This window comes from Microcaecilia unicolor, chromosome 4 (genome assembly GCF_901765095.1).
Source record: "Microcaecilia unicolor chromosome 4, aMicUni1.1, whole genome shotgun sequence".
Lineage (NCBI taxonomy): Eukaryota > Metazoa > Chordata > Amphibia > Gymnophiona > Siphonopidae > Microcaecilia > Microcaecilia unicolor.
In genome coordinates this window covers 233402907-233427977 of record NC_044034.1, presented here as the reverse complement: position 1 = coordinate 233427977, position 25071 = coordinate 233402907, and the positions used below count along the sequence as shown (strand labels likewise).

At 44.9% G+C, this 25071-nt stretch overlaps 1 protein-coding gene across 2 annotated transcripts in view; it reads right to left on the bottom strand.

The window, feature by feature from the left end:
- The window catches only part of ERCC5 (ERCC excision repair 5, endonuclease), a 141425-nt gene that overhangs the window by 29028 nt on the left and 87326 nt on the right, over positions 1-25071 (bottom strand). For both annotated transcript variants that reach the window (XM_030201331.1, XM_030201332.1), the window contains 3 exons: positions 20117-20379; positions 12921-13040; positions 9210-9423 (listed from right to left, as the gene is read on the bottom strand). In XM_030201331.1, coding sequence (XP_030057191.1) covers positions 9210-9423; positions 12921-13040; positions 20117-20379 — 597 coding nt within the window. The remainder of the gene's footprint in view (positions 1-9209; positions 9424-12920; positions 13041-20116; positions 20380-25071) is intronic.

Below are 25071 nucleotides of genomic sequence, written 5' to 3'. Positions count from 1 at the left end.
CCTGGTCAAACATCTCACTTTGATATACCCTCCCAGTTTAACAGGTTTTTTTAATGTCATCTTACAATCTGAAGGAGAGAGTTGTTTTTTGTTTTTGTCTTTGTGTTTTTCCATCTCCTGGTCATTTCTCAGATCACTATCTAACACTCCATAGTTTCCTATGGAGAAAAAGACTACTTACTCTATAGAACTGACTAAATTAATCTAATTCTTAAACAACCAGACTCTAATATGTTGGATGCCTTAGGAGCAGGTATGATGCCAGCACCAGTTCGAAGACTGGACTCACCATTTATCAAACTAATTTCCATGAAATTGGTCACAAATTAAGATTTTATGATCTGACAAGGATGTGAGTTAACCTAAATCAGAAATGAAATCTCTGGATGTGCAGTCACTCAAAATAAATACTGGAGAACAAATCTGCTTAGTCAGCTGAATATTGAGTTTGTTTGGTTTTGTCGGATACTTGCATAAATGCCAATTCTGGATGCTTATTTGCTGGATAACGTTTTAAATATCAGCCCCATTATTTTTTCAGAAGAAAGTTAAAAAACTGGACTTAAGGAATAAACAGATTAAAACCAAGCTAGAATATTTGGAGACGCGACAACACACAAACATTATATTGCTCATTTTCAAAACACACAAATTTATAAAGTTACATAGAGAGGGGCATAATCGAACGCGAACGCCCATCTCCATGGGCGTCTATCTCCGAGAACGGATATGTGAAGGGGCGGGACAAACCGTATTTTCGGAAAAAATGGGCGTCCATCTTTTTTCCGATAATACGGTTTGTGCCAGCCAAATGCATCGGATTTGTGCAGATTTGAGCTGGACGGTTTCGTTTTTCAGCGATAATGGAAACTGAAGGCATCCAGCTCAAAAACGAACAAATCCAAGGCACTGGGTCGTGGGAGGGGCCAGGATTCGTAGTGCACTGGTCCCCCTCACATGCCAGGACAACAACCAGGCACCCTAGGGGGCACTTGTAACAATTAAAAAAAAAAAAGTTAATCTCTGAAGTCCATAGCTCCCTTCCCTTGGGTGCTGAGCCCCCCAAAACCCACTGCCCACAACTCTACACCATTACCATAGCACTTATGGCTGAAGGGGGGCACCTAGATGTGGGTACAGAGGATGGTATGCTTTTTAAATTTTAGGAGGAGGGGGGTTCCTGGTGCTGGGAGGGAGGGAGGGAGGACGGGCAGGCGGCCCGATGCTTGTTGGGTTGGAGGGAGGGCGGGAGGCCGGCCTGGTGCTGTCTGTATGCTGCTGGGTGGGAGGGAGGCCTGCTGCTGCGTGCTGGGTGGGAGGGAGGCCTGGTGTTGGGTGCTGGGTGGGAGGGAAGCCTGATGATGGTGGGTGCTGGGAGGGAGGGAGGCCTGATGTTGGGTGCTGGGTGGGAGGGAAGCCTGATGGTGGGTGCTGCCGGGTGCTGGGAGGGAGGGCAGGGGGGAGAGGAGGGTGGCTGGACATTTGTGGCTGGAGGAGAGAGGAGGGTTGCTGGACATTTGTGGCTGGAGGGGAGAGGATAGTTGCTGGACATGGATGGAGGGCAAGAAATGAAGAACAAAGGAGGAAAGTAAAGAAATAAATGGAAAGGAAGCCCTGGAAACGGAGTTAAGAGAACAGATAGAGAGCAGCAGAATCAGTGACTAGAACCAATATGGATAGAAAAACAAAATCACCAGACAACAAAGGTAGGGAAAATCATTTTATTTTCATTTTAGTGTTTGGAATATGTCGAATTTGAGAATTTACATCTGCTGTCTTATTTTGCACTGGGTATACTGGAGCTGTAACAGCTTACAGAAATGATTTATAATGGAAGAAAATCATGTTATTTTTTTCTCCTATACTTGTATAATATTTTCAATGATGTCTGTTTATATGCGCCATGGCTGGTGTAAGGGGTGAGGCTATCATAGGGGTGGAGTCATATGTGGTGACCCTGCCCATAATGAGTACCGGCACTTTGCGATAAATAATTCGATTTTGGGTTGCTGTTTGGGCACGCGGTCTCTGAAAGGTTCGCCATCACTGGTATAGAGGGTTGGTTTGTTCAGGTGGTGCGGACCTTGTACTCAGACCCAAAGGCGCAGGTGTGTGCCAATGGAATATTGTTGGATTGGTTCCCTATCAGACGGGGGACCTGACAGGGCTGCCCCTTGTCGCCGCTACTTTTTGTTTTAACCCTGGACCCTCTTTTGAGGGAGATTCATAATAACATGGATATTCAAAGGGTGTAGATAGGGAATCTTACCTTTAAGTCCGCAGCGTTCGCCGATGATTTATTGTTGCTTATTACGGAGCCGCGGTATTCACTGCTGTATCTTATGGAAAGCTTGGTAGAGTATGGAGATTTCTCAGGGTTTCAGCTTAATTTTACAAAGTCTGAGGCACTGGCGAGTTCAGATCATTTGCGACAGTCGTGGGGAGATGGGTTCCCTTTGAGGTGGGCACGGGAATCATTTCGCTATTTAGGTATACATTTGTCAATGGATCCATCGCTCCTGTACAAGATTAATGTTTCAAAATTGTTCAAAGAGACGAAAGAGCAGTTGTCGCTCTGGTCCACTCTCCCATTGTCTTTTCTGGGAAGGTTGCATCTTTATAGAATGATTGTTTTCCCGAGATGGTTCTATGTGTTACAAACCTTGCCCATTTGTTTACTGCGACGGGATTTGGCGTTGCTTTAGCTGATGGTGGCAAAGTTCTGTTGGGGGGGACAGGAAGCCAAAAATGAGGTGGCACTATTTGACAGGTGCCCAAAAATCAGGAGGGTTGGGGGTTTCCCGACCTTCAAAAATATAATTAAGCATGCTTGCTTCGTCATCTACGGGATTGGTTGTTGGGTAACACAACATACACAGATGTAATGTTAGAACAGGCTTATTTTCGTCCATGGCACTTGAACTATTTGCTTCACACTCCCAGGGGGAGACTGCCGGAGAGAACTCGTCGGAGTATATTGCTTAGACCCCTCTGATTACCATGGAGGGCAGTGCGCTCCCTCTGTGGAAGCAGTGCCCGGCTAGTATTGTATGGCTGCCTTTGCAGGGGAATGCAGATTTTATGCCGGGCGGAGAAAATAGTTTTTCAATCACTGAAAGAGAAGGGGGTTACTTTGCTAGAAAGTTTAGTTAAGGAGGATGGGTCCTTAATGTCCTTTCAAGACTTTTTAAATCAATGTGCGCAAGGCCCAGCAACAATTTTTGCTAACTGCCAATTATCTCCCTATGTGCGTTCTTTGCCGGGGGGCAGTTTGTTCCCACGGTTTGGACGTCAGCTGAGAGAATTTTTGGAGGGGGACGCCGTAGGCCAAATATTGATTTCTTGGTTTCATGGTGAGTTATGTAGGAAGACCGAAGCTAGGGATCTACAAGAAGTTGTGGATTGGTGGAGCAAGGAGGTGGGTAGGACAATTTTGGCGCAGTTGTTACTGTCTTCTCTTCAGAGTGGCTTATGTCTGGTGCATAGTGTGGAAATGCAGGAATGCCACTTTCGGACAGTGCACAGGGCATATTTCTTCCAGAGACAGGCTTTTCATGCGGGGGTGTCGGAACGCCTTGTTGCAGAAAGTATAAGAGGGCAGAGGCAACTTTCTTTCATGGGATGTGGCAATGTAGGCATATTACCTTGTTTTGATCGGCAATAGCTCATTTTCTTCAAGTAGTGGTGGGACGTGTAATTACTCTATCATTTGAGAGCGCGGTGTTTAGTGCTCCGTGTCTGTGGCAGAAGGGTAAGAGGGGAGAGAAGTTGTTCCTGGGTAAGTCATGTATATTAGGGAGGAAGTGCATTCTCAATCACTGGATCCTGGATCACCCTCCCTCCTTTTGGTACTGGAGGAACAAATTGCATGAACTAATGGTTTGGGAGTCTCGGGGAGCATGTTTGTCTCCTGGAAGGCAGCGTAGGTTCCTTGCGATATGGGAGGCCAACTTGAATAAGATCTCGCCAAGGGCACGCAGTCAAATTTTGAACAAATTTCCCTGGGGAAGCTAGGCCTACCTGAGGGGTTGGGAGTGAGGTACTGCACCATAGAAGGGGGGAAGGGTAGTTCTGGTGGGGGGAGGGGTAATGGTTAGTGCAATGGGTAGGGGAAGGCCCAAGAGTAATGGCTTCCCTTACAGTTTATGGTTGTATTTCTAAAGTTGAAAATGTTTGGGGGGAAACATCAGTTTAATAGACATATGGGTGGATAATGTATTTGAGACAATTTATTGGGTTTAAACATTTGCTGATGTTCAAGGTTGGGGGCTGGGGAGGGTTTTAAAACCTGGTAAAAGTTAGTTGGTGACTTTTGGTATGCTATCATGTGTGTACACGTGTTTTGTACTTTTAATGACAATTTTGAGGGTACATCTTGTTTCTTCGCTTTGTCATCAATAAAAATGTTAAATTATAAAAAATGAATCTGTTCTGCCGGCAATAAGATCCAATCTATATCTCCTCCTCTCCAATGTGGGGATAACTTACATAATACTGTAAACTTCAAATCTATGTGCTTCAGTCACCATGTGCTCTACTAAAGGTTTCTTTAATATCTTTCCTTTGATGGCACTACGGTGTTCTATGATCAATTTGTTTTGTTACATTTGTACCCCGCGCTTTCCCACTCATGGCAGGCTCAATGCGGCTTACATGGGGCAATGGAGGGTTAAGTGACTTGCCCAGAGTCACAAGGAGCTGCCTGTGCCTGAAGTGGGAATCGAACTCAGTTCCTCAGTTCCCCAGGACCAAAGTCCACCACCCTAACCACTAGGCCCCTCCTCCATAAACTCAATAAACTTGTTTTACCAGTGTAAAGTAGCTTAAATGGGCAAACTACTATACAGTATATACTATATGTGTGGTCTTGGAGTTGGAATAATAGCGGTTCACATTTGTCTCCATTCTGTGGATGAACCAAAAATTTTTTGTTTTGATTGACCTGACAAACTGAGCACTTTAAACATGGAAAGTGACCCCAGATCTTCTCCTTTGTTCTTGAAACTGGAAGAGCAAATAGTAGCATAGTAACAAAGTAGATGACGGCAGAAAAAGACCTGCACGGTCCACCCAGTCTGCCCAACAAGATAAACTCACATGTGCCATTTTTTGTGTATACCTTACCTTGATTTGTACCTGTCGTTTTCAGGGCACAGACCTTATAAGTCTGCCCAGCACTATCCCCGCCTCCCAACCATCCGCCCCGCCTCCCACCACCAGCTCTGGCACAGACCGTATAAGTCTGCCCAGCACTATCCCCACCTCCCAACCACCAGCCCTGCCTCCCACCACCGGCTAAGCTTCTGAGGATCCCTTCCTTCTGAGGAGGATTCCTTTATGTTTATCCCACGCATGTTTGAATTCCGTTACCGCTTTCCTCTCCACCACCTCCCGTGGGAGAGCATTCCAAGCATCCACCATTCTCTCCATGAAAAAATACTTCCTGACATTTTTCTTGAGTCTGCCCCCCTTCAATCTCATTTCATGTCCTCTAGTTATACCGCCTTCCCATCTCCGGAAAAGGTTCATTTGCAGATTAATACCTTTCAAATATTTGAACGTCTGTATCATATCACCCGTTTCTCCTTTCCTCCAGGGTATACATGTTCAGGTCAACAAGTCTCTCCTCATACGTCTTGTAATGCAAATCCCATACCATTCTCGTAGCTTTTCTTTGCACCGCTTCCATTTTTTTAACATCCTTCACACGATATGGCCTCCAAAACTGAACACAATACTCCAGGTGGGGCCTCACCAACGTCTTATACAGGGGTATTAAAACCTCTTTTCTTCTGCTGGTCACACCTCTCTCTATACAACCTTGTCACACTGTTTCGTCACCTTCAGGTCCTCAGATAGTATCACCCCAAGATCCCTCTCCCCGTCCGTACCTATCAGACTCTCCCCACCTAACACATACGTCTCCCGTGGATTTCTACTCCCTAAGTGCATCACTTTGCATTTCTTCACATTGAATTTTAATTGCCAAACGTTAGACCATTCTTCTAGCTTCCGCAGATCTTTTTTCATGCTTTCCACTCCCTCCAGGGTGTCCACTCTGTTGCAAATCTTGGTGTCATCCGCAAAAAGGCAAACTTTACCTTGTAAGCCTTCGGCAATATCACTCACAAATATATTGAATAGAATCGGCCCCAGCACCGATCCCTGAGGCACTCCACTACTCACCTTTCTCTCCTCCGAGCAAACTCCATTTACCACCACCCTCTGGCGTCTGCCCGTCAACCAGTTCCTAATCCAGTTCACCACTTCGGGTCCTATCTTCAGCCCTTCTAGTTTATTCAAGAGCCTCCTGTGCGGAACCGTGTCAAAAGCTTTGCAGAAATCTCAGTAGATTACGTCCATAGCACGTCCTTGATTTAACTCTCCGGTCACCCAGTCAAAGAATTTAATGAGATTCGTTTGGCACGATTTCCCTTTGGTAAAACCATGTTGTCTCGGATCTTGCAACTTATTTGCTTCCAGGAAATTCACTATCCTTTCCTTCAGCATAGCTTCCATTACTTTTCCAATAATTGAAGTGAGGCTTACCGGCCTGTAGTTTCCAGCTTCTTCCCTATCATCACTTTTGTGAAGAGGGACCACCTCCCCGCCCTCCCTCTGAATTCCAGGGTCCCCCTTCCCTCCCTTCCTCCTCTTCCTTTCTCCCTTCCAGTTCCAGGCCCTCTCCCTACGAAGTTTGAAAGTCATCTTGATTTACCTCGTTGGGGATACGGCGGCTGCCAGCATAAGGAATGTCAAGTCAAATGCAAAGCGCTGATAAGGAAGGCTAAGAGGGACTTCGAAAAAAGATTGCGTTGGAGGCAAAAAACACGTAGTAAAATTTTTTTTAGGTATATTAACAGCAGGAAGCCAGCAAAAGAATCGGTTGGACCGCTAGATGGCCGAGGAGTAAAAGGGGCAATCAGAGAAGACAAAGCCATAGCGGAGAGATTAAATGAATTCTTTGCTTCGGTCTTCACTGAGGAAGATTTGGGTGGGATATTGGTGCCAGAAATGATATTCGAAGCTGATGAGTCGGAGAAACTTAATGAATTCTCTGTAAACCTGGAGGATGTAATGGGGCAGTTCTACAAACTGAAGAGCAGCAAATCTCTTGAACCGGATGGTATTCATCCCAGAGTACTGATAGAACTAAAAAATGAACTTGCGGAGTTATTATTAGTAATATGTAATTTATCCTTAAAATCGAGCATGGTACCGGAAGATTGGAGGGTGGCCAATGTAATGTCAATTTTTAAAAAAGGTTCCAGAGGAGATCTGAGAAATTATAGACCGGTGAGTCTGACATCGGTGCTGGGCAAAGAACAAAATTACAGAGCATATACAAAGTCAACATGGATTTAGTGAAGGAAAATCTTGCCTCACCAATCTACTACATTTCTTTGAAGGGGTGAACAAGCATGTGGATAAAGGTGAGCCGGTTGATATTGTGTATCTGTATTTTCAGAAGGCGTTTGACAAGGTACCTCATGAAAGACTCCAGAGGAAATTGGAGAGTCACGGGATAGGAGGTAGTGTTCTATTGTGGATTAAAAACTGGTTAAAAGATAGAAAACAGAGAGTAGGGTTAAATGGTCATTATTCTCAATGGAGAAGGGTAGTTAGTGGGGTTCCCCAGGGGTCTGTGCTGGGACCGCTGTTTTTAACATATCTATAAATGACCTAGAGACGGGAGTAACTAGTGAGGTAATTTAAAGTCTTTAAATCACAGGAGGATTGTGAAAAATTACAAGAGGACCTTACGAGACTGGGCGTCTAAATGGTAGATGACGTTTAATGTGAGCAAGTGCAAAGTGATGCATGTGGGAAAGAGGAGCCCGAATTATAGCTACATCATGCAAGGTTCCACGTTAGAGGAGTCACGGACCAAGAAAGGGATCTAGGTGTTGTCATTGATGATATGTTGAAACCTTCTGCTCAGTGTGCTGCTGCAGCTAAGAAAGCAAATAGAATGTTAGGTATTATTAGGAAAGGAATGGAAAACGAAAATGAGGATATAGTGGAATTAGAAAAGGTGCAGAGAAGGGTGACAAAAATGATAAAGGGGATGGGGCGACTTCCCTATGAGGAAAGGCTAAAGCGGCTAGAACTCTTCAGCTTGGAGAAAAGGCGGCTGAGGGGAGATATGATAGAGGTCTATAAAATAATGAGTGGAGTGGAACGGGTAGATGTGAAGCGTCTGTTTATGCTTTCCAAAAATACTAGGACTAGAGGGCATGCGATGAAGCTACAATGTGGTAAATTTAAAACGAATTGGAGAAAATATTTCTTCACTCAACGTGCAATTAAACTCTGGAATTCGTTGCCAGAGAATGTGGTAAAGGCGGTTAGCTTAGCGGAGTTTAAAAAAGGTTTGGACGGCTTCCTAAAGAAAAAGTCCATAGACCATTATTAAATGGACTTGGGGAGAATTCACTATTTCTGGGATTAGCTGTATAGAATGTTTTGTACTTTTGGGGGATCTTGCCAGGTATTTGTGACCTGGATTGGTCACTGTTGGAAACAGTATGCCTGGCTTGATGGACCTTTGGTCTTTCCCAGTATGTCAATACTTATGTACTCTCTGATGTCTCAGTGAAGCTTTTCTCCTGTTGCAGTAGAGATGGACAGCGATGCAACAGATATCAAACCCAACACTCTTTGAGGTCTTTGTATAGGCGTCTCTCCTCCAGGCTGTGCATGGGTCTCGAGGATTCGCTGGTTCTCTTGATGCACTGACATCAACAATTTTGAAACCACAGCGTTGTGTCACACGAAGAAACACTCCAGCCACTCATCAAATTTCCTCATGAGTTGCTCCTCAAAGGCTGTTGACGTCAAAAGCACAGGGATTGGCCACGTCCTCCTGAGAGACCTGGGGAGCATTGGAGGCTTGATCTCAGCTCCCTGGAGGTTGTCATGTGCTCTCCAGAACAGCAGAGGATGAGCAGGGACACTTCAACGATACCAGTGACCTCAGTGCCTTGATGCTCTCAAAGCTCTGCTCCAACGAGGTATGAAATGCTGATGCCTCTGCCTGCTGCTCAACATCATTAGCCCTGATGTCAATGAAAATAATGAATCCTTCCCTTTTCTTCAAGTGGGAGTTGTCCTCAGAGAAAACAAATTTACATATTTCTTCACAAGTGTTATACCTAGCAAATAAAAAAAAAAAAGAATATCCTACTGTACATAATCGATTGTCTTACCAAGGTGATTCTTGATGTCCACAGACTGGTAGTACTCGATATACTTGTTCTGGCTAAAGAAGTTTCTGTAAACATGCCGTGCTCCAAACAGCCAGATATCACTATCATCAGTGATAGTGCCAGAAGTTTGATCTGTTAGGTCTAAGATGGCACACTGCGCTTCTGCTTCCATGGGAGACACAATATAGGGGATGCCAAACAGACGCAGAAGTTCCTAGATGGGGAAACCAAGAAAACATGCAGCTAAAACTCTTAGATTAAGAAACATGCAGACTAAAATAAAAATTCTTCCCAGAATAAAGCGGTTACTCATCTGTAGCAGGTGTTCTCCTAAGACAGCAGGCCCAGTATTCTCACAAGTGGGTGACGTCACCTGACAGAGTCTGGTGTAGATACTTCCTAGCGCATAAAGTTTTAAGAAAGTTCTGGCAACATTATAAGAACATAAGCATTTGCCATACTGGGGCAGACCGAAGGTCCATTAAGCCCAGTATCCTGTTTCCAACAGTGGCCAACCCAGGTCACATGTACCTGGCAAGACCCCAAAACACAGAATACATTTTTTATAGTGCATATCCTGGAAATAAGCAGTGGATTTTCCCCAAGGCCATGTTAATTATGGCTCATGGACTTTTCTTTTCGAAGTTATCCAAATCTTTTTTAAACCCTGCTAAGCTAATTGCTTTTACATCATTCTCTGGCAAGCACAGGTGCTTTCCTGCCTGATGCGCAAGCGAGGGTACCTCGGTCTGATGGTGTAGCTGAAGGCGACAACTCTAAGGGGAGGAGGAGAGGGTATGTGAGAATACTGAACCTGCTGTCCTTGGAGAATACCTGCTCCAGGTGAATAATTTTGCTTTATCTGAGGGGCAAGCCGGTTCAATGTATTCTCACATGTGGGAATCCTTAGGCTCACTGAAAACAACAATGCTAGTACAATAGGGACTCGAAACGTTGATGCCTTTAAGTTCATTAACCTGAAACTAGATACAAACCGATTGTGAACATGCAGCCTAGAAAAGAATAAAACCAGGCCTAGGAGGGTGGAGTTGGATTCTAGACATTAAATAAATTCTGCAGGACTGTCTGACTGAACCGGCTGTCACTTCAAGTGTCCTGTTCAAAGCAGTAGTAAGATGTGAAGTAACTTAGGGTGGGTGCAAAGAACTACTCTGTTGTGACAAAACTTAGTGTAAGGTGGATCAGCTACTAGGGCCTGAAGCTGAAGTGACATCCATCAAAAATACAACTTTCCAAGTCAGATTCTTCAGATGACAGGAATCCAGTAGCTCAAAAGAAGTTTTCATCAGCTGGGTGAGAACAACAATGAGATCCCATGACACGTTAGGAGGTAGATCCCCTCATGAATCGAACAACCAGAAACTACTATCACTGTTGCTGCATGCTTTGCATACTGTTTTGATGCTTGCTGGTTAATTACAAATATACTTTCTTTTGTTACTACACTTTCTCTGGACTCTGTTGGATCACGTGAACTAGCGCGTCATACTGATGCAACCCAAAGTTGCCATGCTTTCTCTGGACTCTGCTGGATCATGTGCACTAGCCCGTCACACAGATGCAACCCAAAGTGAATATTTTTTCTCTGTGGCGTCCTCGCTGCTATTTACTGCTATTACTGTTGCTGTATGCTTTTGTCACGCTGGTCAGGAATAGTGAGCCCTTGGGCCACTGCCGAGGAGCAGCAGCGGCAGGCGAATCACCCAAACAGGAGGCAAGGCAGAACAGACTGGTACCCCAGAACTGGAACAGCCAGACTGAAGCTGCTGGACTGGAACAGAAGCAATAAGCAGTAAGCAGGAGAATAGTCCACGAGTGAAGCACAGTCTTGCTGGCAGGCAGCAAAGCAGAAGGGAAACCAGGAACCAAACAGAGTCTATAGGCTGCCAGCAATCAGTAGTAAACCAGGAATCAAGCAGGGACTTGGGCAGGCAGCAAACAGGAGAATAAGCCAGGAATCAAGCAGGGTCTTGGGCAGGCAGCAGACAGTAGAATAAACCAGGAAACCAGCAGGGTCAAAGGCAGGCAGCAATCAATAGAATAATCCAGGAAAACAAGCAGGGTCAAGCTGACAAAGAAAGCTTTCAGGGCAGGAACCACAACAGACCAATAGGGACAGGAACACAACTCAAGACCTCTGTTGCCAAGGCAAAGTAGAAAGTTTCCAGGTGGTTAATAAAAGCAACATATAAGGGAGGTCACCAGGTAAGGGTGCTGCTTAGTTCCAAAAATCCCAAGCCAGTCTGGATGGCTGGAAAATCTGGACCGGACCGGCATAACTTCTGGAACATGGGAAACAGCAAACAGACAGTCCATTGCAGCCACCAGGTCTAACCACCAGGTGGCGAGATGCATGAGAGCATGAAACATGGGCACAATAGTGACAGCTTTGAATGCTGTTTGATGCTTGCTGGTTGTATTACAAATATACTCTCTTTTGAAGGTTACTACATTTTCTCTGGACTCTGCTGGATCACGTGCACTAGTGCGTCATATTGATTTGACCCAAATTGAATATTTCTTGTATTCTCTGTGGTGCCAATGCAGTAGTCAGACGATAATTCTATTTTGGTGCGTGTTGGGCGCATGTACACGCTTACGTGACTTAGTAAAAGGGCCCCTTTGTTTTGGGTGAATAGAGATGACGGCTGAGAGGGAAAGGAAGATGAACCTAATGGCTTCAACATTTTGACATCATGTTGTCTCCTGTTCTCAATCAAACCTATTTGAATATATGTGCACCAGGGCGTAGCTATAAAATGGTAAGACACCCGGAAGGACATTGGAAAATTGGTGCAAAGAAAAGAACCAATAGAAACAAAGCTACCGATGTGCAAAACAGCCGAGTCTCATGAACAGAAACATATCCAAATTGGTGAAAAAAAGATACAATGTGCTGATTGCTGAAAGAAATTCAGAACCAAAACAACGTGCAATTATGAAAAATATAAAGGGGACCAAGAGACAACATAAAAATGTACAGAAGTGTGAATATATATAAAAAACTGTAACGGAAATTCTTTTGTATGTTTGTGTTTTCCTATTATATAATGGAGTTCTTTTCTTTTATGTTTCCTGTGATTTTTATATTGTGCACTGCTGTGATTTCTTGTGAACTATGGTGGTATATTAAGTTTAATAAACTATAAACTATTAGCGCGTGAGCCCTTACGTCACCTATTTTGTAGGCGGTAAGGGCAGAAGCGGAGCCAGGTTGACGACGCGGGGGGAGCGAGAGCAGACTTCCGCCGGTGCTGGCGCACATTTTCAATGTAACACATTGAGAAAAAAATAGGCGCCAGAGCTGGCAGAACTCCATTTAAGGGAGCGGCCGCTCCCCTGGCACCCCCTCTGGCTACGCCACTGGGTAAGGGCTCACACGCTAATCAGTAGCATGCAGCAATGTAGCTGTGCTGATTAGTGCAGATCGCGCCTACTTTCTGCCCCCAGACCTGCCCCCAACGCTAAAAAATAAAATTATTTTTTAATGCGTGGGTAACATGCACCAATCAAAATATTACCACAGGATGCCTGAATGTGCCCCGTGGTAAGGCATTTTAAGCTCAGTAAGCACGCCTTAGTACTTACTGCAGCTTGGTAAAAGGAACCCATACACTGTTAAAACATCCTGAGAGCTGGAATGTGTCAAAAAAGAATTGGTGTCTAGGAATCTAGGGTGACATACCATACCTGACTTTCTAAACACATCTGTCCTGTCACAGAAGTTGCAATCCGGTCTTGCTGTTGTCTCTCAGCTTGAAGAGTGGTTTGCTGAACAAAAAGAGCAGTCTCCACAGATTCCAGCTCCTCCTGCATAAAAAAACAGGACAAATGATTGGTCATACGACAGCTAAATCTTGTGAAACGGCTTTACTTTTCAAATATCTTTCATTAGCACACGGGTTCTCAACCCAGTCCTCGGGACACACCTAGCCAGTCAGGTTTTCAGGATACCCATAATGAATATGTATTACATAGATTTGCATACAATGGAGGTAGGGCATGTCACATGCATATTCACTGTGGGTATCCTGAAAACCTGACTGGCTAGGTGTGTCCCAAAGACTGGTTTGAGAACCCCTGCATTAGCATGACATAAATGAACCAAACACTATAAGGTAATTTTATAACAGGCTGCCTATGTTTGAAGGCCCTGTAGATGCCTATTTTTAGCCTATTCTATAAAGATACATAGGTGACTATGGGGCTCATTTTCAAAGCACTTAGCCTCCCAAAGTTCCATAGAAACCTATGGAACTTAGCCTCCCAAAGTGCTTTGAAAATATGCCTCCATGGGGCTCATTTTTGAAAGATGTTTAAAAAATGGCATAAAGCAGCATTTGGACATTTTGCTTGTCAAAACATTCAAATCACTATTTTCAAAACGTTTTTCTATGCAGTATATTCAAATCACAAGAGGGCATGGCAGGGCTTGTTAATGGCATTTCTAATGCTTGGACGTTTTTCTGCTATAATGGAACAAAACAAAAACATCCAGGACTAAAACGAAGATGTTTTAAGTTACACTTGTTTTAATAATGACTAAGCCACATAAAAGTGCCCTAAATGACCACATGACTACTGAAGGAATAAAGGAATGACTCCCCTTTACTTCCCCAGTGGTCACTGACTCCTTCTCATCCCCCCCCCCCCCCCCCCCCCCCCCAAAGATGTGAAAGAACCAGTACATACCAGCCTCTATGACAGCCTCAGATGTTATGGCCAGTTCTATTACAGCAGCAAGCAGGTCCCTGGAGTCGCCTAATGGTCAGTGTGGTGCACTGTGGAGAAGGGGACCCAAGCCCATAATCCACTCTAATTGTAACACTTGTGGTAGAAAGTGTCAGCCCCCCAAAACTCACCCCAAACCTACTGTACCCACATAGAGGTAATTCCTGCAGACCTAAGGGCTGTTGTAGTGGTGTATAGTTGGGTACGGTAAGTTTTGGGTGGGTTTTGAAGGGCTCACCATACGATATAAGGGGAGCAAGGGTAAGATGTGTACCTGGGACCTTTTATGTGACGCCCACTGCAGTGCCCACTAGGATGACCCACCACTCTGTTGGGATGACTGTGTTGCCAGTCTACTAAGAATGCTGACTCTTCCTACATCCCAATGGCTTGATTTTGTGTATTTTTCACTTGGATTTCTTCTTTTTCGAAAATGGTCCAAAAAAATAGATGTGCTGAGTACAGCAATGTCTAGGAAATGGCCATTTTCGAAACAAAAACATAAATGTTTTGCTGTTTTGAAAATCGCTATATTCAGCACTTGAATTTTGAATGTTTTGCGCAAAACATCCAAAGTTGGATATAAACGTCATATTGAAAATGCCCCTCTAAGTGTCTTTATAAAATACTAGCACAAATCCTGCAAAAAAAGTGAAGCAAGCATGTTAGCATGTAAGTCACGACTCTACCTGTACTCACAGAAACAAAGAAAGATAGAATGACAGCAGATAAAGAGATCATATGGCAGTGGTTCCCAAACCTGGTCCTGGAGGCACCCCAGCCAGTCAGGTTTTCAGGATATCCACAATGAATATTCATGAGAGAGATTTGCATGCACCAGCACAGCATGTAAATCTATCTCATGAATATTCATTGTGGATATCCTGAAAACCAGGATGGTTGGGGTGCCTCCAGGATCAGGTTTGGGAACCACTGTCATATGGCCTATTCAGTCTGCCTATCCACAGCATCTACTTAAAGCTTAATAAGAAGTGGAACTGTGGAGCCAGGGCAGCAGCAATAGGAAAAGAGGGACTGAATTAGGGAGTAAAGTGACTGTTCTCTGCTGCTCCATGCTCATCCCATCCTCTCCTGCTCCCTGCAGGATTATTGGAATGGAAGTACTGAAGCAGAACACCCCTGCTTCTCTGGGTCTGAAAAGAAGTGGTGGAGCTGTGTTTCACGCCGTTCCCCCAGAAATTAAGCCCTGCATCTACTATTTCTGCTTCTTTCTAAGAGATCCTATGTGCTTGCTCGTGCTTTCTTGAATTCAGATACAGACTACCGGGAGGCTGTTCTACATATTCACCACACTTTTTCTAAAGAAGTATTTCCTTAGATTACTCCTATGCCTATTCCCTTTCATCTTCATCCTATACCCTCTCATTCCAGAGCTTCCATACAGCTGAAAGAGACGTGTCTCATATGCATTTATGCCATGGAAGTACTTAAATATCTCTGATATCTCTGCCACCTTTCTTCCAAAGTACATATATTGAGATCTTTAAGTCTGTCCCCATATGCTTTATGACAAAGACCACTGACTACTTTAGTAGCTGCCCTCTGGACTGACTCCACCCTGTTTATCACTTTTTGAAAGTGCAGGCTCCAGAATTATACACAGTACTCTAAATGAGGTCTCGCAAAGAGACTTATAATCAGAGCTGTCAAGGGGTCCCAATATTTGAAAGGGAGATTTTAGTACATGCCCCAGCCCCGCCCCACTCTGCTCCCGGCACACCTCAATCCCATGGCAATTCCAGAAAATATTTTACTTACTAGCCTAATACCCTTTTCAATTAGCTCTCAGAGGCCAAAACCTCCTGCCTCAGGTCAGGCCAGTTTACTGCTGTCTCCTGACCTGAGGAAGGAAGTGCTGGTCTCTGAAGGCTAATCAAAAATGTATTAAAATCAGTCCAATATAAAGGTATCACCTTATTTTCTATTTTGTGTTTTATTTCCATTTATTAACCTTTATTAACACAGCTACCACATTACTTTATCCTAAATTAAAAATAAAATTATTTTCTGTACCTTTGTTGTCTGGCCATTTACTTTTTCTAAATGTGTTGGTACCAGTCTCTTGATTCTGCTTTCCTTCGTCTTCTCTTCAATCTCTTGCCAGGGTTTCCTGTTCATTTGTCATTTGTCTCTCCTTTTTCTTTGTTTTCTTCAATTTATTTTTCTGCCTTTTTGTCCAGATTGAATTCATTCTTACTATCCATTCATTAATTTCCCTCTTTTTACTTCATCTACCTGTGGCTTTTCATCTTTTCCTCACTTTTGTTCTCCCCATGTCCCTTCCTCCTATTCTGCAGTCTTTCAACTAACTCTATCCTCTCTCCCTTTCAATCCAGCATCTCCCCTCTTTCTCTCCCCATCCTTCCAGTGTCTCCCCCTCTTTTGAATCCTTCCATCCAGCGTCTCCGCTTTCTCTCCCTATCCTTCCATCCAGCATATTCCCTCTTTCTCTCCTACCCTTCCATCCTGTCTTCCCTCTTTCTCTCATCCTTCCATCTACTCTCTTCCAATCCTTCCATCCATTGACTCCCTCTATCTCCACTTCCTTCTAGCCAGTTCTCTCTCTCTACCCTTTTCCATTCAGCATGTCCTTTCTCTCTCCTCATTCTTCCAGTGTCTTTCATCTTTCTCTTCCTATCCTTTCATCCAGCATCTTCCCTCTTTCTGCCCCCTCCTCCCAGCATTTTCCCTCTCTCTCCCTCGTTTCATCCAGCATATCTACGTCTGACCAGCTAGGGTCGCCCCCAGTTTCTCCTCAGCAGCTTCGCATGACCCCTCTTTATGGCCCCATCTTTCCACTCATCCCTCTCTGTACCCCTCTTCCATCCTGTATCTCCAATCTTCTTTCTTTTTCTCCCCTCTGCTCTCTCCATTTATCACCTCCTGCCTCCTTCTCCATGCCCTTCCACCCTTCCCTCCCAGTATCCAGTGTTTCCTGGCCACTGCTGCTTCTCCCAATGAGCAGCAGTGGCAAACAAGAAAAACAAACGTGAAGCCGCAGCAGCCTTCAGGCATGTGCTAATCGGCTCTGTCATCCTCTGCCCCCGCTGATGTCAATTTACTGTTCCAGGGACAGAGGACCGGCAGAGCCAAAAGCGCATGCCTGAAGGCTGCTGCTGCTCCGTGTTTGTTTTTCTTGTTTTGCTGTGGCTGCTCATTGAGAGAGAAGCAGCAGTGGATCTCCTAGCACACAGTTAGGCTTATTTTTGAAAGAGAATGGCGCCCATCTTTCGATACAAATCGGAAGATGGGCATCCTTCTCTCAGGGTCGATTTTGGGCGTCCCCAACTACTTCCCGTCATGGGGACGACCAAGGTTCCCGGGGGCGTGTCGGAGGTGCAGTGAAGGGGGGACTGGGGTGTGCCTAACAGATAGGCATCCTCGAGCGATAATGGAAAAAAGAAGGGCGTCCCTGATGAGCACTTGGCCAACTTGGTCCATTTTTTTCTTATGACCAAGCCTCAAAAGGTTGCACGAACTGACCAGATGACCACCGGAGGGAATCGGGGATGACCGCCCCTGACTCCCCTAGTGGTCACTAACCACCTCCCACCCTGAAAAAAACAACTTTAAAACATTTTTTTTGCCAGCCTGAATGTCATACTCAGGTTTATCGCAGCAGTATGCAGGTCCCTAGGAGGGGAGGTATGTGTGTGTCAGCAGAGGCATGGACGTCCTTCTTTCAAACATTTTAGACGTCCTGAACTGCCCCCCCCCCCCCCCACAGGGACGGCCAAATTTCAAGGGAGTGGTGTGGAGGAGTGGCCTAGTGGTTAGAGCACTGGTCTTGCAATCCAGAGGTGGCCGGTTCAAATCCCACTGCTGCTACTTGTGATCCAAAATCCAAATAAATAAAGGAGGTGTTGGAGGCATAGCAGGCATGGACGTCCTTCTCACAGAAACATCCACATTTTGGATGTCCTCAACTGCTATTGCAGGGACAGAGGCATAGCGAAGGACGTCCTTCACCATACTTAAAAAAAATTTTTTTTAAAAAAGACGTCCCTGACGAGTACTTGGACGTTTTCACCTGGACTTGTATTTTTCTAAGGTTGTAGATGGCAATTTATTTAAGGTTGCAGACGGCTGTTATACATGCAGCCTGTCTGCATGTATGAAGCCGTCTTTGGCATGCGCAGAGCAGCCATTCATAATGCTTGGCTGCTCTGCACTGGCTTCCCCTCCTTAGGAAGGAAATCATGTGCAAATGAGCTAACAGTGAGCAGCTCATTTGCATGTGATTTCCTTCATGCATGCCTGTTCCTTTCCGAATCACTAAGGGATTGGTAAGGGAAGGGCTTTTTCCGTTCAGTTAGTGCATCAGTTAGTCCACTGCAGTGCCCCCTAGGGTGCCCCGTTGGTGTCCTGGCATGTCAGGGGGACCAGTGCACTACGAATGCTGGCTCCTCCCATGACCAAATGAGTTGGATTTGGTCGTTTTTGAGATGGGCACCCTCTGTTTCCATTGTCGCCGAAAACCGGGGACGACCATCTCTAAGGTCAACCTAAATGTTGAGACTTGGGCATCCCCGACCATACTATCAAAACAAAAGATGGACGCCCATCTTATTTCGATAATACTGGTTTCCCCGCCCCTTCGCAGGGACGCCCTCAGGAAAACTTGGGCGCTCCGTTCGATTATGCCCCTCAGTGTGTCTCAGCGGGAGACTTTCCCGCTTTGGCGGGAGTAGGGGAGACTTGGCAAGTCTGTATAATGGCCCTTTTTCCTGCTATAATAATATTCAATAGGTTCCCACCAACTACCAATCAATATATACATTTAGCAGAGTAAATATGGACCATCAGCATTGCGATGCGTTTCCCATATATACTTAAGGGAATCAAATTCCATCAAGATCTTCATCGGTCCCGTTTTTCAAACATTTTATCATATGTTTTATTCAAAAATCTTTTTAACTTTTTCATATTTTTAATTACTTAAAATAATAAATTCACTTATCTTTCAGGAAAAAATCAAAGGGGAATCAAAGCAGACCTGTGTTTCATCAAAAGGCTTTTTCAAGGCACACCCCATTCAAAGTACTCCAAGTTGATAACCCATCCAGATATCAGCTTGACATGTGAATTCCCATCTGCCCTGCGGCACTCTGTGAGTTCACTCCAGCACACTGGGGTGACGCAGTGCACAGTTTGGGAAACGCTGCCTTAGCCAGTTCTGGGATGCAAAACTTATACTCATTCATAATCTAAACCAAATGAAACCCCCATTAGCATGTTGTTTTACTGAGGTCCCTAAACTTGTCTTGAGGACTCCAGCCAGTCGGGCACAAACCTCCATAGAATGGCAAAGGAGGTTTATTTTGGAATAGATGATGGAGCAATATTTGTTTTTGCATCCCAGAACTGAAGAAAATATTAACCAAGCTTCTTTTTCCAAATGAAAACATTTACTAAATTGCAAAATTAACAGGGTAACTGTAGAAATATAATCATGGAATAGTTCAAATTACTAGATGAAAGGCTTAAAACACAAGGGGTTCCCAAATTTGTCCTGGGGACCCACAGGCAATCAGGTTTTCAGGATATCCACAATAAATATTGTATGACCTAAATCTGCATTCAGTGGAAGCAGTGCATGAAGATCTCTCCCACGAAGACTTCTCCCATGCATATCTCCATTGTGGAGATCCTGAAACTCCAGTTGGCTGCGGGGACTCCAGGATAGGTTTGGTGAACCCTGCTATGCAATATGGCTCTAGTAATCTAAACCCTCCCAACTCTTTCTCTATCAAGCGAGAGTTTGTGGGATTAATTCTTGCATTTTTAGCCTTCCAGATAAGATCTAAAAATTACTGTTTTGAGTATTTGCTAATCATTCCTATGAAACCAACTGAACGGCATTTTCTATATGCTGGTGGAACACTATTGTGTCTGTAAGTGCTAGAGTTTCATCACAGTGCCTCTTCTTGCCAGAAGATTCTACCACTATAAGGAAAAAAAAGTTTCACAGTCAACAAGCTGTCTCAATTGCCTCTGCAAATCCTAAAGAGAAATAGCAGTATAGTCATGTGAGCTTGACATGAGTTTTCTGTACCTTTTATATTAGAACTGTAAAATTAATAGTAAAATGATACTAAATTAAAATGCAAGGAACTGCTGTTCAGCTTTATTACCATATTGATATCCTGCCACTCATTTATGATAGGTTCCTTGTCTTTTTCAATTTCTGCTTTCTGCTCAGTGAGTGCCACATCTTCCAGGGTGTTATTAATGGAATTATCTGCATTAATTCTGGCTCTGTCCATGTCTAGCGCTGGAACTGTTTTTGTAGACGCAGTTGTGATCTCTCTCTCATAAGTAGGCTGCAAAGTTTTCACAGTGTCAGGAAGAAACCTAGGAAGATCAGTTGAGTCCGCTTCCACTTCAATAAAGCTACCTAGCAAACAAAGCAAAAACTTTCTCCGTAAGCCCAAAACTACAGTCAGGGGAAAAAAAAAAAGAACTACTTTGCAAGTATTTAATAAATAGAGCCCCACAAAATTCACTTTTATAGAATAAATTTGCAGTCTCTTTCAAGTAATGCAAGACTCGCGTACTTGGAAAGCAGTCCAGGCTAAGCTCTTACTGAGATGGGAGAATGTCAGTGTGCATGGCTCCCTGAAATATCTACAAAAAGAAACTGCACAAAATGGAATTTATATTAGCAGTAGCAACTTCCAACTAACATATTTATTTACAAAAATGGATAGTCCATCAATCTGTGCTTATTTCCATATTCCACTGAATCTCAGCCAATATCGGTTGATTACAAAGTCAGCATATCCACAACCTCTTTTCCTTAGGTACCTGTAAAGTTAGCAGTAAGAAAAGAAGCATAAGGTATGGAAAAGAGTATGGATTAGGCTCAGTGGAGAATTCAGTCTAATATACAGCGGCATACTTAAAAATTGCCTACTGCTACTTCATATTTTTCAAGCATTATGGAGCAACCTGCTATACACTGTCTTGGTACCTTCATAAAGATGGTTAATAAATATCAATGAATAAAAGGAAATCACAGACAGTAACAAGCACTCAAATATAAGGAGCATTTGAAAACTAGCAATGTGCATAGGTAAAAAAATTTCAGTTTTCTTTGTCTTCACACATTTTTCCTGATTTTTCAGGTATTCTTCTGGTTGGTTTCACATATTCATTTTGACAGGGAATTTTTTGTGTGCATTATTGATTTAAGACACTCTAACTGACAAATTAATGCATGCTCTAAGTCAATTTGTATGCGTTAAATCAATTTAGTGTGCATTAAAGGGGTCTTTTACTAAGCCACGGTAGCATTTTTAGCTCGTGGTAGAAATCAGCTGGTGATAAATGGCGAGACGCTCATAGGAATATAATGGGCATCTTAGGGCCCTGTTTACTAAGGTGCATTAGTGTTGTTAGCGCGCCTACACTTAGCACGTGTGCTAATCATGTAGGCACCTATAGGGATATTGTAGGTATGTACATAATTAACACGCGTTAAAAATGTTAACGCACCTATAATGCTGCTTTGTAAACAGGGCCCTCAGTGCTGACCACCAGCTGATGTCTACCACAAGCTACAAAACACTACTGCAGCTTAGGAAAAGACCCCCTACATTTTTAAGGCTCAGTAACAAACCAAATTTCTGTTAATGAGCACATACTCCTACCCTAAACTACTGGAAGAAAAATAAAGATTTGGGTTTTCCAACAATAAAGCCTCTTTGAGTAAAACTTGTTCAGAATCAGGCTAATGAGGCAACAAACTTTGGACTGCCTACACACAAACAATGAAAATATGCATAACATGTAATTAGTTAGCACTTTTAAGTTTTAAAATGTTTTACAATTTTATGTAGTCCTTTGCTTTTCTAGCAATGATATGCTGAACCCTAGTCACCCCAAAATCCCTTGAGGTGACTGGCAAGGGGTCCACTGCATGGCTTCTATCACAAAATTAACTTACAAAAAATTCCACGGCCATGCACTAAGCAATGAGCATGCAAATTACTGCCTCGCTCACAGACAGGAGATAGATTGATATGAAAAAAAACCCCCACAAGTCTTGGGTAAAAAAAAAAAAAAGAATTCTGAATTGCCTTCAAGAGTGTGGAATTATGTCCAAGTGTGGAAGGGCATTGAGGTGTAGGCTCCACCCTCGACTCTGGTGAAGCTTCCTCCATCGATGTTGAAGGGGTACCATCATGGGCAGCACTGGCATCAGACACTTCACTGCAGGCTGAGGGCCTTGTGGGGTAGCAAGAGGAAGAATGGCCAGTGCAAGCACCCCAGATGACGATGCACTCTGCTGGATAAGCCCACCAGGTGCTCATAGAGCTTGGCACGGATACGCTCATTGAAGGCCGACATCTGGAAAGGCTGGGGCATCGGTTCAGAAGCAGGTTATTGTATTGTTGGGGTCAGTGTGGGCTCTGGTCCTAGCTATATGGAGATCCACGCCTCAGCACCTCTTCGATGGAGGGAGTGGTCCTCTTGGCGCCGACACTTCTCGGAGACCTCACTGCTCCCAGCACCATGTGTCACAGGGAAACAATGCTTGTGATTTTTGGCCTTCACCCAATACTGAGCATCGACATTCCTCGGTGCTTACGAGGACATTGTCTAATTCCCACGTGTCCTCAGTGTTGGGTCCGATGCTGACCAGTCGGGGGTTCTGCACAGTGGTTGGCTCTGAGGTAGGTGGAGATCTACTCAATGCACGCTCACTCCCAGTGTCAGACACAGGTCTCAGTCACAGAGACCAACACACCTAATGCCAGTGCAAGCGCTACCGATGTCGACTGGGACATCGATGATTTGGACAAAGTTCCAAAAATTGTCTCTTTGTGTCTCTCTGGACAACTGAGTTATTTTCTGCATACGCAGGCAAAGAATACAGCTGGCAGGGGAATGTTCTGGTCCAAGACACTGAAGACATCAAGAATGGGCGTCTTTGCCAGAGATGGTCTGATTGTACCGGGCAAAGCGCTTGAAGCTGCTGGGGGGGGGGGGGGGGGATGGATCTGGGTCTGCCTGCCTGAAGTGCACTAAAACCACTAAAAACTGCTCCAGGGACCTGCATACTGCTGTGATGGAGCTGGGTACGACATTTGAGGCTGGCATAGAGGCTGGAAAAAAATGTTTTTAAATTTTTTTTGGGGGGGTGGGGGTGGGAGGGGGTTGGTGACCACTGATTCCCTCCGGTGGACATCTGCTCAGTTCAGGCACCTTTTCAAGGCTTGGTCGTGAAAAAAATTGGACCAAGTAAAGTCGGCCAAATGCTCGTCAGGGGCGCCCTTCTTTTTTCCATTATCAGCCGAGGACGCCCATCTCTTAAGCACGCCCCAGTCCCGCCTTCAGTACGGTGCCGACATGCCCCTGCTCCTCTCGCCTCTCACGTCACTGCCCCTGGAGCAGAACCCCGGAGGAGTGCAGTGACGTGAGAGGTGAGAGGAGCGGCTGCAGAACCGACAGCCAATGCCTGATGGCTGCCTACGGTGCCGCGCTTGCTTTTTAAAAACAGCTGTTTTTGATTTTGTAGCAGCCGCTGCTCAACAGGAGAAGCAGCAGTGGCCGGAAATGGGAGCTTGCGCCACGTGTTGGCAGGTCTGTTGGGTGGGCGGGCCTGGAGGTAAAGTGGTTGGGTGGACGGAGGAGGGGGGGAGCGGCGGTGGCGGCGACCTGGTGGGGTGGAGGGGGGGAGCGGTGGTGACCTCAGGGGGTGGGGGGGTGGAGGGGTGAGCGGGGCCTGGTGGGCCTGGATGGAAAGAAGGGGATATAGAGAGAGACAAGTCTGGATGGAAGAATCGAGAGAGGGGGGTAGATGGATGGAAGGATGGGGAGCGAAAGAGGGAAAACAGATGGAAGGATGGGGAGAGAAAGACACGATGGAAGGATGGGGAGATAAAGGGAGAGATAGATGAATGGATGTGGAGAGAGAAAGTGGAGAAACTGGAAGGATGTGGAGAGAGAAGGGACACTGAACAGAAAAGGGTAGAGAGATAGAGAGATACTGGATAGAAGGAGGGGGAGAGAGACATTAGATGGAAGGATCAGGAGAGAGGGTAGATGGGTGGAAAGATGGGGAGAGAAAGAGGGAAGACGCTGGATGGAAGGGTAGGGAGAACGAGGAGACACTTGATGGAAGGATGCAGAAAGAAAGAGACATTGGAAGGATGGGGAGAGAAAGAGGGGAGACACTGGAAGGATGCCCCCCCTCTCGGCAGCTCCACCCCCTCCCAGTTCAGCAGTACCCCCCCCAGGGGGTGAGGGGGTCCTGAGACCAGAGGGGAGGGGGGTCCAGAGACCTGAGAGAGGAGGGGGGAAGGGGGAGAGAGGGAGGGGGTCCTGAGACTGGAGAGGGAGTCCTGAGACCGGAGAGGGAAGGGGGTATCTCTGTCACTCACACACACACTCCCTCCCTCTCTCTCTGTCAGTGTCTTTCTGTCACTCACACACTGTCTCTCACACACTCTATGTCTCACACTGTATCACATTCACTCTCTATGTGTCACACAGTCACTGTCGAACACTCTCTCGATCTCATACACTCTCTCAGTCTCACAGAGAGTCTGTGTATCACACACATACTCTCACACTCTGTCTCACACACACTCTCTCTCACACACACTGTATCTGTGTGAAACACACTCTCTCACACTCACTGTGGCTCACATACGCACTCGCACACACTCTCATTCTTGCACACACACTCGCACCCACACTCACTCTCTCTCCGTCACACACACACTCGCACATTCAATCTCCCTCTCTCACACAGTCACTCTCACACACACTCTCTCAAACATACACACTCCGAGGAAAGCCTTGCTAGCGCCCGTTTCATTTGTGTCAGAAACGGGCCTTTTATACTAGTAATATTATAAAAATAGCTCAAATGCACAGTTAATTTCATCAAAATCAATACTTAAATAACACTTTTGAAACCTCAATATTGTTGTTTACACTATACTTGTTGAGGCACACTTGGCTTGCAGCGCACAAACCTGAATTCTGCTTACAAACAAATTACATGAAAGAAAATGTGCAGTCCATTAAAAATTAGACAGAACATTTCCCATGGTGCTCTGCTATTGTAGGGGTCTTT